This window comes from Platichthys flesus, chromosome 11, assembly GCF_949316205.1.
Source record: "Platichthys flesus chromosome 11, fPlaFle2.1, whole genome shotgun sequence".
Taxonomy (NCBI): domain Eukaryota; kingdom Metazoa; phylum Chordata; class Actinopteri; order Pleuronectiformes; family Pleuronectidae; genus Platichthys; species Platichthys flesus.
In genome coordinates, this window is record NC_084955.1 from 23,222,500 (window position 1) to 23,237,794 (window position 15,295).

Sequence of the window (15,295 nt, forward strand, 5' to 3'; positions counted from 1 at the left end):
TGCACTGTACTCTGTTTACAATTTCCAAATAAAAGAGGTGAAATATTTCAGGTACACTAATGGAAAGATTGGGAGCAACGTACAGTACTTACATTGTGTTGTCTGGGATTTGACATTTACTAGAGACACATTATCCCCTGTTTCACTTTATTGTTGTCAAACAGTGGATTACGATCCTGTAACTTAGAATCTGTGAGACTGTTGTTTATTTATCTTTGGTGCTCCGCTCTCTGTTCCGAGGGGATCGTTGTCAAAGTGTGCGGTCGCTGCAGCGAGGCCTTTATTTGGGCTTTTATAATAAACCACAGAGACTCTGATTCATTGTGAGGCCATTAAAACAAGCTGCTGTGGGGAAAGTGTATTTACACACGAAGAAGACACAGAGCAATGATCGGCAATAACACAAAGTCTTGTTTGTGTTAAACTTATTAAAAGTAAGCCTAATGGTTACTCTCCTTTCAGCTCTGTTTTGGTTTCCTCCGGCTAACGAGAGGGGGCCAGACGTTCCACTTACTTTCTGCACCGTTTGTTTGTGGACAGGTCATTTACACTGGGCCTGTCTGAGGGTTTCACTGAACTGTTGGAAACAATATGGATCAAAACAACGAGCGAGAAACACAAGAGCAAAACTGAAACGAGCTGAAAGATGCTAAACTGGTCAGAGATGATGGGAATTATAGATTTAGGAGATCAGCTTCTTCTTCCTCACAGAACAAGGAACAACACATTATTGCAACTTTAAAAAACTAGTTTCCCAATAGACTTAACTTAATTAATAAGATAAATGTTTATAACAACGTTCATGTTCAATTCCTTCTCATTCAAATTATAAATTGTGTTTAATCTAACTCCTACATTTTGTAACGACACACAAAAACACAACACACACTGTTTTTTCCATATCTCATATTTACAGAATATATATAGAAAACCATTTATCTTTCCACACACAGCGATCAGATGATGTTTTAGATGTGTTACTTTGTGCAAAGGCAAACGTTGGGTGCGTCTTCATCCTACATGACCTTTACAACTTTAATCCATTTACATACATGACCATATCTTGTAATCTATCAGCGCCTCCATTCCCCTTATTTACCCTGGCCTAAGACATCTTTCCATTCCATGATGTGCAAACTTGAACCAATACATCAGGTAGCCGCTGAACAATGCCTTGTTTACTCAGTTGCGCTCTTTTGAAGAAAAAGCCTCTTCGCTGCTGTGTGATAGATTTGTTTTTCCTCCAGGTCCTGGATACTTAGGCATCATTAAGACCGGGGGGGGGATTTGCTGCGACTCTGACGATGGCGAGCAGCCGTCTATAAAAGGAAGGAGACGCTAAGTGCCAACTCACCTCCACCTCACGAGGACCCAGGTGCAGGTACATCTCCCGGAGCTTTCCTTACATTTATATTCATTTTATATATATAACAAATACTGATTTACAGAAAAACATCCAGAAGTCAAAGGTACAAACCTATGAGTTCACGTTCATCATGTTAACTTTATTTTTCTCACTTTTTACTATTTTTGTCAGACATTGAAATGAGAAGATCAGTTAAGATACAAATATGCATATTGTTATATTATTTGTATTGAATTTATTAAACTGTACTGATATTCATGATATTCATTTTGCCTTGTTGTCATTATGCTGTAGGTGTTTTTGCTTTTAGTCGACAGAATGTTTGGGATCCTGATTTGCATCCTGATGCTGCGGCAGGTGCTCTCTGCCTGCGTTGTGGTGAGTTGAAGGGTAAACATGTTGTTCAATATCAGAAGAAGAAGTTGTAGTAAAATTAATGTTTTTGCGTGTTTTCAAGTGAGCTTCATAGTCTGAAAAATCAGTTTGGTTAAGTACAAAACTTTAGTGTGGTTTAGAAGTAGTGTTCTGATATTGCACTAATTTTTTTGTTATTATGAGACCACATATACATTTTTTACATTTCCAAGAAATGCACAGGATATCAATTATTTAAGCTTTTCTTTAAGTATCAATAAAAACACAACAGAAGAACCACTACACACAATTCTTCTTCTTCTTACTTCAGGTACTTTAGTTAAGTTCAAATTTAATTGTTAAACAAATAAATGTATTTTTGTATTTTTACTTCAACATTTCAATGACAAGAGTTTTTCCTTTTACCCCCCCCCCCCCCCACCCATCCACTTTGCTGCGTGTCCCCTGGTGCGTTCACAGCCAGGTAAGCACATTTAGAGTTAGATGCATCAGGCGTGTTTGACTTTACAGAGGTATTATATTTCCTAGCCTCAACTTGCGGACCATGCCAATGTGTCTTCAAACAAGATTATGGGATTTGGCACAATGCTCCCTGTGTGCTCTTTTATTATGTTCAGCGATTCCAGAGTAATTAAACCAGGATATATTTGTGAGTCATATCGTGGCTATAATAAGCAACCAGAGTAAATATCACTCTTTATTATGTCTTTAATCTTATGTTTACTCGTGTGTGTGTCTGTGTGTGTGTCTGGGTGTGTGTCTGTGTGTGTGTCTGTGTGCAGACGTTTGCCCTGATACCACAGTGGTTCAGACTGAGATCGTTGACCAGCACAATGCCTTCAGGAGAGCGGTTGATCCACCAGCGTCCAACATGCTGATGATGGTCGGTACTTGTCTCTGAAAGTGGCTCAGATTGTATTTAGATTTTGTTTTATACATGTGGGAATAAAAATAAAATAAAATAAATATCTATAAATGTTATCTATAATGTGAAAATACATTTTGACTAAGAGCTGTAATAGATAACTGACTTAATTTGACAGTAGGTCTGAATATGAGTGTAAATAATGGCAGCTTGTCCAGGGTGAACCCAGCTTTCAGTGTCAGCTCTGATTGGCCCAAAGACCCTCAAAAAATAAATAAAGTATGCAGAATAGATAATGAGATGCATGATGGATTATTGCTTTCAAATATATTCAGTGAAAGAACTGAGTCCCAGTTCCACGAACGCTCTGTATCCAGTTAACATCTGAATTGAGTTAAAAATAGAGACATTTAATATCCTTCTGAAAGGAGCTGTATGTCTGGAGGTGCAACATTTCTCCAGAGGAGTGAATGTGCTTGTATTGAAATTCAGATTTGGGCTTTTGGGCGAGCGAGAGAGTTTCTCTCAAACCTGAACACCACCTGAGTTGAAAACCCTTTCATATTTTATGGGTCAGAGTGGAACGCATTTTTGAAATCCCATCAGCTCTTCAAATCATCGACCCGCCAGTTCTCAGATCCAATATCTTGCAAGAGAATGAGTGCATCGTTTGAAATGAAACTCTCGATTTGTTCTATCGTTCTTTTTCTTCTTTCCACTTTCATAGAGCTACAGTGAGGAGGTGGCAGCCAGTGCTCAGGCCTGGGTGGACAGATGCATCCTGGCTCATGGTGAACCCAGCACCCGGATGCTCAATGGTAAATTTCACCTTCTTTTATCCTCATCATCTCTCTTCATTTTCCTTTCACCTTGTTCCCCAGACACCAGGACCTTATATATCTCTGTGAACTGACCCTGTGACTGTCAACGTTATCTAATCTCCAGTCTAAACACTTCTCAAAAACAAATTACACTGATATGTTATCACCGAGGAGATCCTTCAGGCATTTTAATGAACTGTTCTCTCCAAATAAGGTAATCTACTCAGACATGAAAGCTGGTCGGTGTATTTGCAGAAACCCGTTAATCCGTGCCGCCATGTGTGTTTCTCTCACCGCTGAGCAGGATATGAATTAGGTGAGAACCTGTTCTATTCGTCCAAATCCTTCCCGTGGACGGACGTCATCGGTGCCTGGCACAGCGAGGTGTTGCACTTCCAGTATCCCAACGTGTCCACCGATGGAAAAGCTATCGGTCACTACACACAGGTAACAGCAGGGAGATGATTATTATATTCGATAGTTGTCTGTAAAATAATTAATGTTTTTTCTATTTGTCCTTTTAAAAAAGAATAACAGGGCAGTTTCTATGTACATATTTCTAGACACTTTTGTAAACACCAAAAACAGTCATTATTGTGTTTATAAGAAAACACAGTTGTGGTTTTTTAAATGTTTTTCATCAATGTTTACATTTTCCTTTTCAAATAAACCCACAGAAACTAAATACATTGCCCACGTGTTGGAAGAATGAGATACTGAAAAACAGAGCACAGCATCAATATCATCAAAATCAATATGCATATTAATGTAAAGGTTTTCATATTAAATCTGATACCTTCTTCTTCCTGCTGTCAGGTGGTGTGGAACAGCTCCTATAAGGTCGGCTGTGGAATGACGCTGTGCCCCAACAACATCTACTTCTACGGCTGCCACTACTATCGAGCGTATGTGACCCTCACTCACCCTCAACACGCCTAAAACACGTGACTTTGTTCTGCATGTGTGTTCCTTCTGGCTGACCATTTAGTAATTTATTTGACAGAGGAAACTTCAGGTTTTGGCCGCCCTATAAAGTGGGACCCCCGTGTGCTTCCTGCCCCGGCGCCTGTGTAGATAACCTCTGCAGTAAGTAGCCCATCAGATACCGTGACCAGGACACAATGTGCATTCTCTGGGTGGTGATGAGGATGTTATACAACATGAACATTGTCCGCTGAGGTAGAAAATACACACCGGGGTTAACCTCTTCATTGCTGTATTTCCTTTTTTCCCGTTCCAGCCAACCCTTGCCCTTACATTAACGAGTTCATCAACTGTCCAGCCGTGGTGGCGACGAGAGGATGCAGCAAGCAGGTGGTTGCTCTGTGTCCTGCTGCGTGTCAATGCTCCGACAAAATCATTCCAATAGCCTGAAGAGGAATCCTCCAGTCGGCCAATGTTCACATTATCTTCACGAGATTCTCTGTCTGTGAAGTAAGCCAATACCATGTAAGCTCTTTAAGAATGTGATGATGAGACAAGCAGGACATACCTGGAATACAAATCTGGATTATGGTTCATTGTCTGAAGCTATGGGAGATGTTGGGGGAGTGTTTTAAAATGTCTAACACATAAAATCAAAACCTTTTTTCCTTTACCAGAGGAAATATTCACATTATTGCACTTATTTCAAGTTGGATTTCAGGTATAATCTGAACTAATTGATATGTTTATGGTAAAAGTGGGTTCTAAGCTCTACGACGTGTATCTTGAAATGATTTGTTTCACCCTGATAAACCTTTAAAGAATCAAGTGACTGTGCAGTTTCTTTTAGTTTGATGGTTCACGACTTTACTGACTTGGTTCCCTACAGCAGGGGAATGGTGGACAACACCAGCTTGTGTATCTAGAGGTTCTGCAAAGTTAAAACGCCCCAAGCTCCTGAACGCCTCATTAGAACTCCTGCCCCTACTTTCACAAGGCCCCACATTTAAACAACAAACGCCTAGAGCGGCAAAGACCGGCACAGAGGGTAGAGGCCGACATTCACAGACTAATCCCAACAGAGCGGGTCAGCTGGTCAATCAGAGGTGATGTAGGTGCAGCAGCAGTGGCCACTATAAAGAAAGGGATTGAGCATTTAAAACTTTTCAAGCATTAACCCATAACTAAATTATAAACCTGGATATGAGCAAAATATCTCTCATTTAAATAAATATTGAGCTACGTGGACTTGAACTTCGCTAATGATGCAAAATCTCAATGTTACCATGTTAAAAATCGGCTGCATGAGGTGATAACACATCAGTGTTGTGTTGTGTTTGAAGCTGTTTGTGCATCATCTGAACAATAGCAACTCAGCTGTGGGTTGATCAGAGATAACAGCAGCAGCTACTCTGTGGTTAATGGTGAAATTGCTCCGTTGCAATAAAGCCCCATAAGAAACAGACAGTTTCAATTCAATTCAATTGACCAACACCATCAAACCAAGTTAAAACCACAGTGTGTGCAAACATTCAAAGGCGACAAAGCACCGGCAGCCTCGGCACTGTCAGCCGGAGCAGGTGCAGCCAGACAGACCGGCCCTGATGGAACTCGCTCAGTGGCAGAGCTCAGGGTGTCTCTGGGTGAATCTGCCATTTTCTACTGTTGAATGATCCTCCGGCACTCGGATTCAGAGGGAAACTGTTTGAGTGTAGTGACTTGCACAACAGCTGCCAACAGACGGCTGGTGCCAACTCCTCTGTGACAAGCAGAGCTGAGCCAAGTCTATCAGGTGCGCTGAGTACACACACACACACACAGACACACACATAGACACACATCACCATGCCCCATCTTTAATATGACACTTACACTTCAAGAACTCATAACTTTTTTCTGTAACATCAACACCACTTTCACAGGTTTTTGCTTATTTCTCGATCCTGCAGCTGAATCTTATTAATATAAAATTTTAAATATGTATCTGATGCTGTAGGAGGTAATATTGCCGACAGTATATCTGTGAACAGCATCCGTCATACACACTCATGTAAAAGATATAAAAGATGCATTATTGCAAGTTGGGTAAATATCATCTCTATCTCTTTCCACTATCAAACCCAAGTCATGTGATTGGGGTTCAGAGCAGGAAAAACAAAAAGTTCAGTGACTTGAGTTTGTTGGGTTGATGGATATGTCTGATACAACAAGACAGGAAATACACAACAGCTGCTACAGACTGAGGGGATTACTCCTCTGGCCTTGTGGTAAGTGGACTGTCTATACATTCCACTTGTCTGGTCTTTACAATATTACACATATACGAGTCAAGGCCCAACAGTCCTCTTATAAAACCACATTTGAATCTGCTGGATCCGGCTTTATATTTGGATCCACACCAAATTGCACACACTCACAAATTTCAAAACATGACGTAGAGGTTCATTCATTATTCTCTGTCAAATGTTTGTAGTTCAGCACAACTTACCAGGTTAAAGAAAATGAAAAGAATCCTGAGTCCGGCCCCTGATCTGGATCTGCACCACATTTTTAAGGGTTCTTGTCTGACAACTCATCCAGACTCATGGAAATTCTTCAGGTAGTTTTTACGTAAAACAAACAAATTAAGAGGAGATTATCATATAAGTCACTGATTAGTTTTAAAAGGTCACAACTATAAAACTCTAGAGGCAGATTAACAAGGTACCGGTCCACAAAAACCACAATTCAATGACCACAACCCTCCTGCAGATGGCTCTGTTGTACAAAGCACCTCTCCTGCTTCTGCAGCTCACATTAATTAACGTCTGTTCCTTTATCTGAACCAGTGGCCTGTGAATAAAAATGCATCAAATCATGAAGAACAATGGGCCTCATCCCTCACCCTCTGTGTCTCTCACACGGGAGGCTTCATTCGATCGCTCTGTGAACCACATGCAAGGTTTGCGATCTAAAGAGTTGATGGTTTGTGATGAGCTTGTTCGGTCACATAAGGAAACCACCAGGGTTTGTGTTCACTGGAAACATGAGGCAACAGCGCAGGAGACGGTTGGGACGATTGCTCCACCGCGGCCTTGAGGCCATCACCTCCAAGTAAAGAGGAAGAAACTGAAAAGCACTTATCATGTGACTACTGCTGTCCTTGAGGGGTGTCATGTGTGGCTTCTGAACAGAGTTCACATCGAGGGCAGATGTATTAATAATCCAGAGCACCAATATAAAATATGAGCACAGATTTCTTTTTTATTTCATGCAACCCTTAAACAGAGCCAGGATAAACGTTATTTTCATTTAATCCTGCGTATTGGGTGGGAACTACCTTGATGAAGGCCCTGCCAAGCTTTTCATATTTCACTCTGACTCTTCTTTTATCCTCAAGGGCACCGGAGGTTTCCTGAGGTTATAGAAATGAGGCTGATTGAGAAGTTGGCCTCTTTTAATATTTGATAACTTCTTTTATTAAAGCTTTTTGTGTGACACCTTCAGAGATATTTCTCAATGAATAAATATAGTTTGTGCTTTACACTGTTTCATGTGTTGGTCCAGTTTGTGTATCTGCTGTTTTGTGCATGATTTTTGATTTTTTTTGTGTATTAACTCGCTGAATTTGGTTGTTTGTTTGTTTGTTTAGAGTTGTGCTTTGTGAGCATTTACTCGTTGATTCTACAATGTGTATGTTTCTCACGTTGAAGATGTGCAAGCAGCTATATTCATGTTCACGATTGTGTGGTTCTTTCTTTTCTTTGTGCATTGTTTTGTATGCAATTTTCTTGTCGACGTGTGCAGTTGTGGATGTGTATTTTGTTGTTGACGTGTGTGCAGTTGGTTGTGTATTTACCTGTTGACTTCCATGCTGTTATGTTTGTAGTTTCTTGTTGACTTTTGTGCAGTTGTGTGTGCATGTTCTTATTGACTTTTGCAGAGGCATGTTGGTAGTTTGTCTTTTGTGTGTACCTTTCTTGTGGATCTTTGTGTGGTTTATCTGCCTTTTTTTCTAGTTGCATTGTGTGGTGTTTTCGTGTTAACATTTGTGTAGTCAAACGAGCAACCTTCAGACGTGGAATCTTGGTCCAACCTGCACTCTCTGTGGTCTGGACCCAAACGGCTTCAGCCGGGACTCGCCCAAACAACCACAAAACACACACTAGGACATAAACTGTTGAGTGTTTAACAGCTGTTAACGGACCAGGCTGCTCTGTGCAAATGGCAGTGAGATGATCAAGTTTTTGCAGTGATTTAAAAAGTGAAGTGAATTGAAGCATGTATGTGTTTTGTTTGTGTGCGTGTGTTTGAGTGTGTGTGTGTGTGTGTTTGAGTCTGTGTTTGTGTGTGTGTGTGTGCTCTGAGGCAGGGGGCGGGACCCGGTGTGGCTGTAAAAATAAATAATTAGGTTTGATTGACAGCACAGTGTGTTCAGGTCGGAGCGACAAACACACACAGACACACACCGAGTTAGTTCGCTCAATGGAAACGAGCTGAACGAACAAACCACCGCTTCACTCTCGAACCGGGGGCCAACGACATCGGACTTTCGAGTTGGTGCTGGGGAGGACCAACTTTCCCCCAGCTAGCTAGCGAGGAGGAGGAGGAGGAAGAGGAGGCGGAGGGGGGTTAGCTTAGCCTAGGCAGCTAACTAGCTCGGCTCTTCTCGGCTCGGCTCGGCTCACACCACACCAAGCGGCGGCGTGTCTCCTCTCTTCAGGCTGCCGCTGCAACAACCCGACCAGGAAGAGCCTCCTTCTCATGGAGGGAACAAAGGTAGACGAAGAAGAAGAAGAAGCCTCGATGAGATCAAAGCATGAAGGAGGACATTGTTCGTTTGATCTTTAATTAACTGACAGTGATTAGCGCGGAGCAGGAGATACTGTTACTACTCTATGTGTGTGTGTGTCTGTGTGAACACGATCTGGAAAAACAACAACACACACACACACACAATAACTTAAACATCTGCACACATGTGTCTTTGAACATATGTCTGTGATCTCGCTGTATTGACCGGTGATTTTCACCAAACGCCTCCTGCAGCACAGAACAGCAGCTCCTGTTATATATTTATTTATTTATATATATTTATATATGTATGTAAGGTGGTGGTGCCTGATCATGTGTGGTCTCTCTCTCTCTCTCCCTCTCTCTCTCTCTCCCCCACAGATCACCATGCACGGAGGACGCCCCTCCGCTAACCTGCCGGAGATGAGCACCGGGACGTGATGCTCGCAGCAGCGTTTGTATTGCGAGGCAACGAATCTGTGTGAGGCTGCAACACACAAGGCGTTTGCTACCCAGCGGCAGCTTGAGTGTGTGTGTGTCTGTGTGTGTGTGTGATCGAAGTGCCTATGGCGGAGTTTGGGGAGAACGGCAGGCTTCCTCCATTGCATCTCGGGGACTCGGCCGTGCCCCTGGACGAGGCAGCTGCTGCCGGGAAGACGCATTGCGAAGTGTCCATCCTGAATGGAGACTGTGGGATATCGGACAATATGGTCGGTTCACCTGGTGCCTGCCAAGCCGGGCTGGAGACAGCCAACACCTCCGTGGGACCGGCGGATGCCAAACACGAGATACCACGCAGGAGCAGCATTATCAAGGTAAGCCTGGAAGTTGAAGTCCCCACCCCCCCCGTGCATCTGCAATAGAACCCAGCATTTGGAAGTTACACTGCAAAACAACACAATATTGTCAAGTAGGAGAGGTATTTTTTTTTTCACAACACAGGCCAGCAAATGGAGAAGCACATCCTGCAGTGCTGGGTCTGAATAATTTGCATTGCATGTGTGTAGCAGAGCTTCTCCTTATTCTGAAACATCAATCATCTGGCCCTAATGTGTGTGTGTCTGTGAGTGTCTGTGTGTGTGTGTTTGTGTGTAGAGGAATAAGATATGATGATCTTCATTGTTCCCAGAAGGGGAAATTAAAGTGCTGCGAGCAGAGGAATACAGGAATGAGCAGTGGGAGCAAAAAATAATGCAAACAAAACAGAAGAAAGATGTGGTTGAACATGTGATGCTAATTCAGAAGCGAGGGGCCAGTATTAAAGGTGAGAGTAAAATCTGATTTATAAATGTGTGGGGTAGTGACTGCACTCGTTTGAATGAACGGCGTATGGCTGTTTTTATAGAGGGCAGTGAAGGCAGCACGTGCCATATAAATAAAGTGTTGTACTTCATTCAGAACGAGGCTGTGCTCCAAGTGAACAGCAGTGTCTACAGTGGAGCCGGTGCAGCAGCAGATAACCTGGACTGATGGTGGCTGCTGGTAATTAAAATGCAAGCAGGGCCCCTGAACGTTTTTTACGCTGAGCTCAAGTACACACACACACTAATCCGAGTCTGCATTTGTTAAGGTGGAGTCAGCTATATGTGAATGTGGTGTTTCAGTAGCACAGCAGAATATCTTCCATTGCTGTAGAAGAAACGCTGGTGTCCCTGCGGTCAGAGGAAACCACTGAAGTCTAATCCTGCACCAGGGGCTGATCCTGGCTGCTCTTATCACAAGGACATGCAAACATGTTTGAGAGGAACATGCTAACAACATGCCTTTCACTGATTACTATCTCTAACTGTTTAGTCTCAGAAGGAATCAGCCTAAAGCTGTGTTTTTAGTCAACTTGTCTCCCCGGCCTTGTGGTTGACGCTGTGCTGAAGGGGCAGGAGAGGTCACGACACTTCATCACGTTGCAGTAATCTACTGTGTGTTGAAAGCCTCCGAAGCTTCTCTGGAGCTAATGTCAGCGTTTTCTTCTTCTGGAAGTCGTGGCTCTGCTGCTGCAGCTGTCATAACGTCAGTCACGAGACGGTAAAGGAACAAGTGTGAAGGTGATGGAGGGGGGAGTTACTTGGCTCGACTGAACACTGGAATCATTATTCTTTACAATGTCATTATTGTTGATATATGAACTGTACTCGACAGCTACAGAACGAGATCATAGCCTGGAACCAAAGTGTTTCCTGAAAGAGATGAAGCATGCCTGTTGTTTAGGTGTTTACAGTTCGGCTTTTAGAGGTCAGTAAATCAGCCGAGGGTCAGCGAATTAATTCCCTCAAGGGACAAATGGATTTATGCATGAGTTAGTTTAACAGCTAAGGTCAGAAAACACTTTTTAAATGGTTTCTGGTTGGAGGGAAATTGTTGGCTTTATAATTGATGATCACGTGTAAAGGAAAAATCAATGCTGCAATTAGGTCAGTGATTTGATGCCTCGTGAGATTCCTCGGCTTGAGGTGGACTCTCCAGCTGTGGTCGGGGCTCAGCGGCTCACCTCTCTGCTGCCAGGTTCTTGCAGACAACACATTCTTGGCACATTGTGGGTGTTGATCTCTGATGTGCCATCTGCCAGGAGACTGATGGGGATAATATTGACATTCTGCCTTGTAAAGGTTGAAGTAATGTCTCGGTACACAGGGACCCGTCTCAGTTCCCAGGCCATTTGAGTCACTTTTATTCTGGAGGGATGTCCACTCCTGTGCACTACGGCTCTAATGGCACGGTCAGAAGTTTATAAGATCATCAATAGTTGCATTTAGTCTTTTACAGATTTTGGATTCAACCCAAAGCTTATTGTTAAATACATGTGAAGCCTCACATTACTCTTCATGTCTGATTTTGTGAGCTGATATTTCCCATAGAATTTGATTCATCCATGGTGGTAGTTGTTGGGGTTATTACACTGTGAACACACACACTATCATGCCCTCCCACTGCACAGCGAGGGCAAGTGTAAAGTCCCTGAGTTAGACTGCCTTACCCAGATTACATAACTTGCCCAACGGCCACACGGTGTTGTTAATTTCTATGTTTATCCATAGTAGTGCCCCATGTTTCTAAAATAAAACTACTCTTAATTTGTCAAATACTTCTTATCATTATTTTGTCTGAAGCTGCAGTTTCAAACTGAATCTGTCAGAGTTGTATAGATAAGTAGTTGAGTCCCATGAAAAGAAGAGTTGACCAGTGAGGATGATGTTGATTTGTTGTTTTAAAGGCAGTAAAAACTTAATGGATGTTGACCAGCGAACTAACAGACGGGTAAATGTGCTCCAGAGAGAGAGAGAGAGAGAGACAGGGGGGAAAAGAGCCTTCAACAAGGAAACAACAGGGCCAAACAGATCTTTCATGTTATTGTGAGAAGTGTTAAATATTTTTGGCTCATTATGAAACTGTGGCGGGACAAATTAAACAATGGTGGCCGGCCGCGGTCTCTGTTAATTAATGGGAAACACAACACTGAATAGAGGTTTCCACAGGGTGCTCCGGTGCCAGGGTATCCGAGCGGACGACAAACCGTCCGGAAATGCTCAGTGACCTCAGTTCAACGAGCGCCACCTCAGACAACATAATGAGAGCCTTCATGACGAGGCATAGAAATGCACAATCGGTTCAGTTCGAAATGATTTGGCGGCGCTCGCTAAGCAACACAACACACAGATGGATGAACGGCCAGTGAGTCACCGCAGAGATGATGACTTCTGGTAAGTTGGAGCAAGAAATGAATGTCATGTTAAGTTTCCTTCAAGAGAAGGTGGACACTTTATGCCAGGGAGCGGCTTAAAACAGGAAGTGCTGAAGATTTTATCGTTTCATAATTCATAGCTTGCAACTTCTCTTGTGGGAGGTTATTTTCATATCTGGTCATACGCAGAAGAAACTGAGTATTTAAGCACATTTGGATTTTGGTGGAGTGAAAATACGACGTCACGATCACAAACTTTTCTTTACTTGTGAAGGAACAGATCAGAAGTTCCTGTCTGAAGCTAATCGTTGAAATCAGCCGTTGACTTCATTCCAATATTTTTCCTGAGGGCAGTTGTTTTTGCCTCTGACAACCATGACTGATGGAATATTGCTCTGAGACGGAGGTTGTTGAAGGGCAGGAGCAGTAATAACAAGGCAGCCTGTTTCACACAAGTCAGTCAGAGTGCTCGGTTCTTGTTAAACAGCTTCTCAAGTGTCGGGAGGATGTGGTTGGAACAACACCAACCACATTCTCATAGTAACAACTATAACACTCAGCGTTAAACGGCAGCGTGACTTCCGTGAAGGTTTCTGTCGAACTTGTGGTGTGGGTGCTTATATGCATGCGTGCGGTGATAGGACATTAATCTAATAACTAACCTTTCTCCTTAAACTGCACTTGCACAATCTACTGACTAAAATATCACCTCGGCAGACCTCTTCATTTAATAGTTGCTTAATGCTGAGCTTGAATTGATGCTCCACTCTAGATCTTCTCTCAACCTCCCACTCATCCTTCAAATAATGGCACAAATATTCCCATTGAAACTTCTCTCAATGGTAGAACTGACAATTCATATGCTCAGTATATATATTTTTTGGACCATTGTGTAAAGATATTGCCAGTAACTCAAAAACACAAGCTCTCTTCTGTGAAAACCCTTTTTTGTTTGCTGAGCATGGGGTTTGAAACGGGTGTTATGCTCTAGGAGTGGTTGGATGATTATTTATGGCTGTTGTGATTCTTTGAAAAAACATTTTAACTTAACGTCTTTTTAGAGTTAACCACAACATACTGTATGACCACTTCCTCTGTGTGACAGCCTGAACTGCCAGCGCCTGACAGCCTCCTACACAGGGCTGGATGAACCGAACTGGGTGGAGCTGCACTTCACTTCTTTTTCTTTTACCAGAAATCGTAACTTCCACTAAGGAGGTTTGTTCATTTGTAGAATAAGTTGACTTGAACATCGGAGTCTGATGAACTGCCCCTGCACTTATTTGAATGGGGAAGAAAAATCACATAACATCATCTTTGTTCTTGTATCAACACACAGCATTTAGAGATTGGTGCAGCCCGGCCAGACTTACGAGCCCCGCTTTGTAGTTTGAATTATAGCCTTTCGTGTTCTAAATATATCAAGTGAGCTAGTTTAACCCGTTAAGACCACATGCAGTAGATGTGTGAATGTGGCTTTAAGATCTGGGGAATAGTCGTAGAAGATTCAGACATATGACATTGCTGTTGACCCCTTAGCCAAGGCTCAGGGTGAGAGACATGTCTGACAGGTTCTCACAGCAAGTCAGAGGTAGAAAGATCTGATAACACTCTGGTAAAGGGTCACTAACAGCCTCTTAGCCTCTAAAACAGTCAGAAAAAATATATTAAAGTCTTAACCTTTGGCGTTGTCTGTCCAAATGTGTGTTAACATTAAAAACGAGAAGCAAATCCACATTTAACAATTAATCCGAACAGAAAATGTCGACAAGTGGGCTCGTTGTTTCAGCGAGAGGCAGTGATGTGGAATAAAAAGCTGTCAAATAGGTTTTAATTTCATCTTTATGTCTGCTATAGTAATATATGATACTAACGATTGGGGGGCAATGAAGCGATACCGCCCCCCCCCCCCCCAGCTAACATAGGTATTGATGACTATAGAGCTGATCGATTAAATTCAATCCCCCAGTCCCTCCCACAGGGCTGAGGCATAGAGATCATTAAACATGTAGCGCACCAGTACATGTTATCAGTTGACACCCACAGCCTAAGTGTCATTTTCAGTATTAGGACTGAAATAGATTAATCAGTGCATCATTGGACAAAGCACATACGTGGTCTAAGCAATGATTATATTGTAAACATGTTATGTGAGTGTTACCAGTGGCAGGAGAAATAATAACCCCCCCGGGGTCCACTTCACTTCCCAGCTCACTTCTCACCTCGGTTCTTCTTCTTCTTCTTCTTCAGTGAAGAGAGTTCTTTTCACTGTTTCGTTAATGGCTCTTATTTCACAGCTCTGGCAGGAGAGGAAAACAATCTCAGCTGGTGATATAACCCTGTTAAAAGGGAAAAACAATATGGCAGTAATTATGGTGGACTAGCCGGCCAGTGGAGTTCATACATTACGTTATATCACACTATATCACCTCGTTTCTGAAAGAGAGAGCAGCTGCTGGTTCGTGCTGCAGCTCTTTCCAGTTCAGTTGGATTCA

General features: G+C 42.6%; 2 protein-coding genes across 2 annotated transcripts in view; both read left to right on the plus strand.

Moving 5' to 3' along the window:
• The first annotated feature begins 1,664 nt into the window (after positions 1–1,664).
• Positions 1,665–5,154, plus strand: LOC133965333 (cysteine-rich venom protein pseudecin). The gene is made up of 7 exons (XM_062399822.1): positions 1,665–1,748; positions 2,524–2,624; positions 3,334–3,424; positions 3,732–3,874; positions 4,244–4,332; positions 4,431–4,513; positions 4,668–5,154. Exons 1-7 carry the CDS (start codon positions 1,685–1,687, stop codon positions 4,799–4,801), a joined length of 705 nt encoding a protein of 234 aa, XP_062255806.1. The 5' UTR covers positions 1,665–1,684; the 3' UTR covers positions 4,802–5,154.
• Positions 5,155–8,784: 3,630 nt separating this feature from the next.
• The window catches only part of LOC133964960 (inactive phospholipase C-like protein 2), a 31,618-nt gene continuing 25,107 nt past the window's right edge, over positions 8,785–15,295 (plus strand). The window contains exons 1-2 of the mRNA XM_062399311.1: positions 8,785–9,109; positions 9,506–9,939. Of these exons, the coding sequence (XP_062255295.1) occupies positions 9,691–9,939 (249 nt within the window). The 5' untranslated portion in view covers positions 8,785–9,109; positions 9,506–9,690. The remainder of the gene's footprint in view (positions 9,110–9,505; positions 9,940–15,295) is intronic.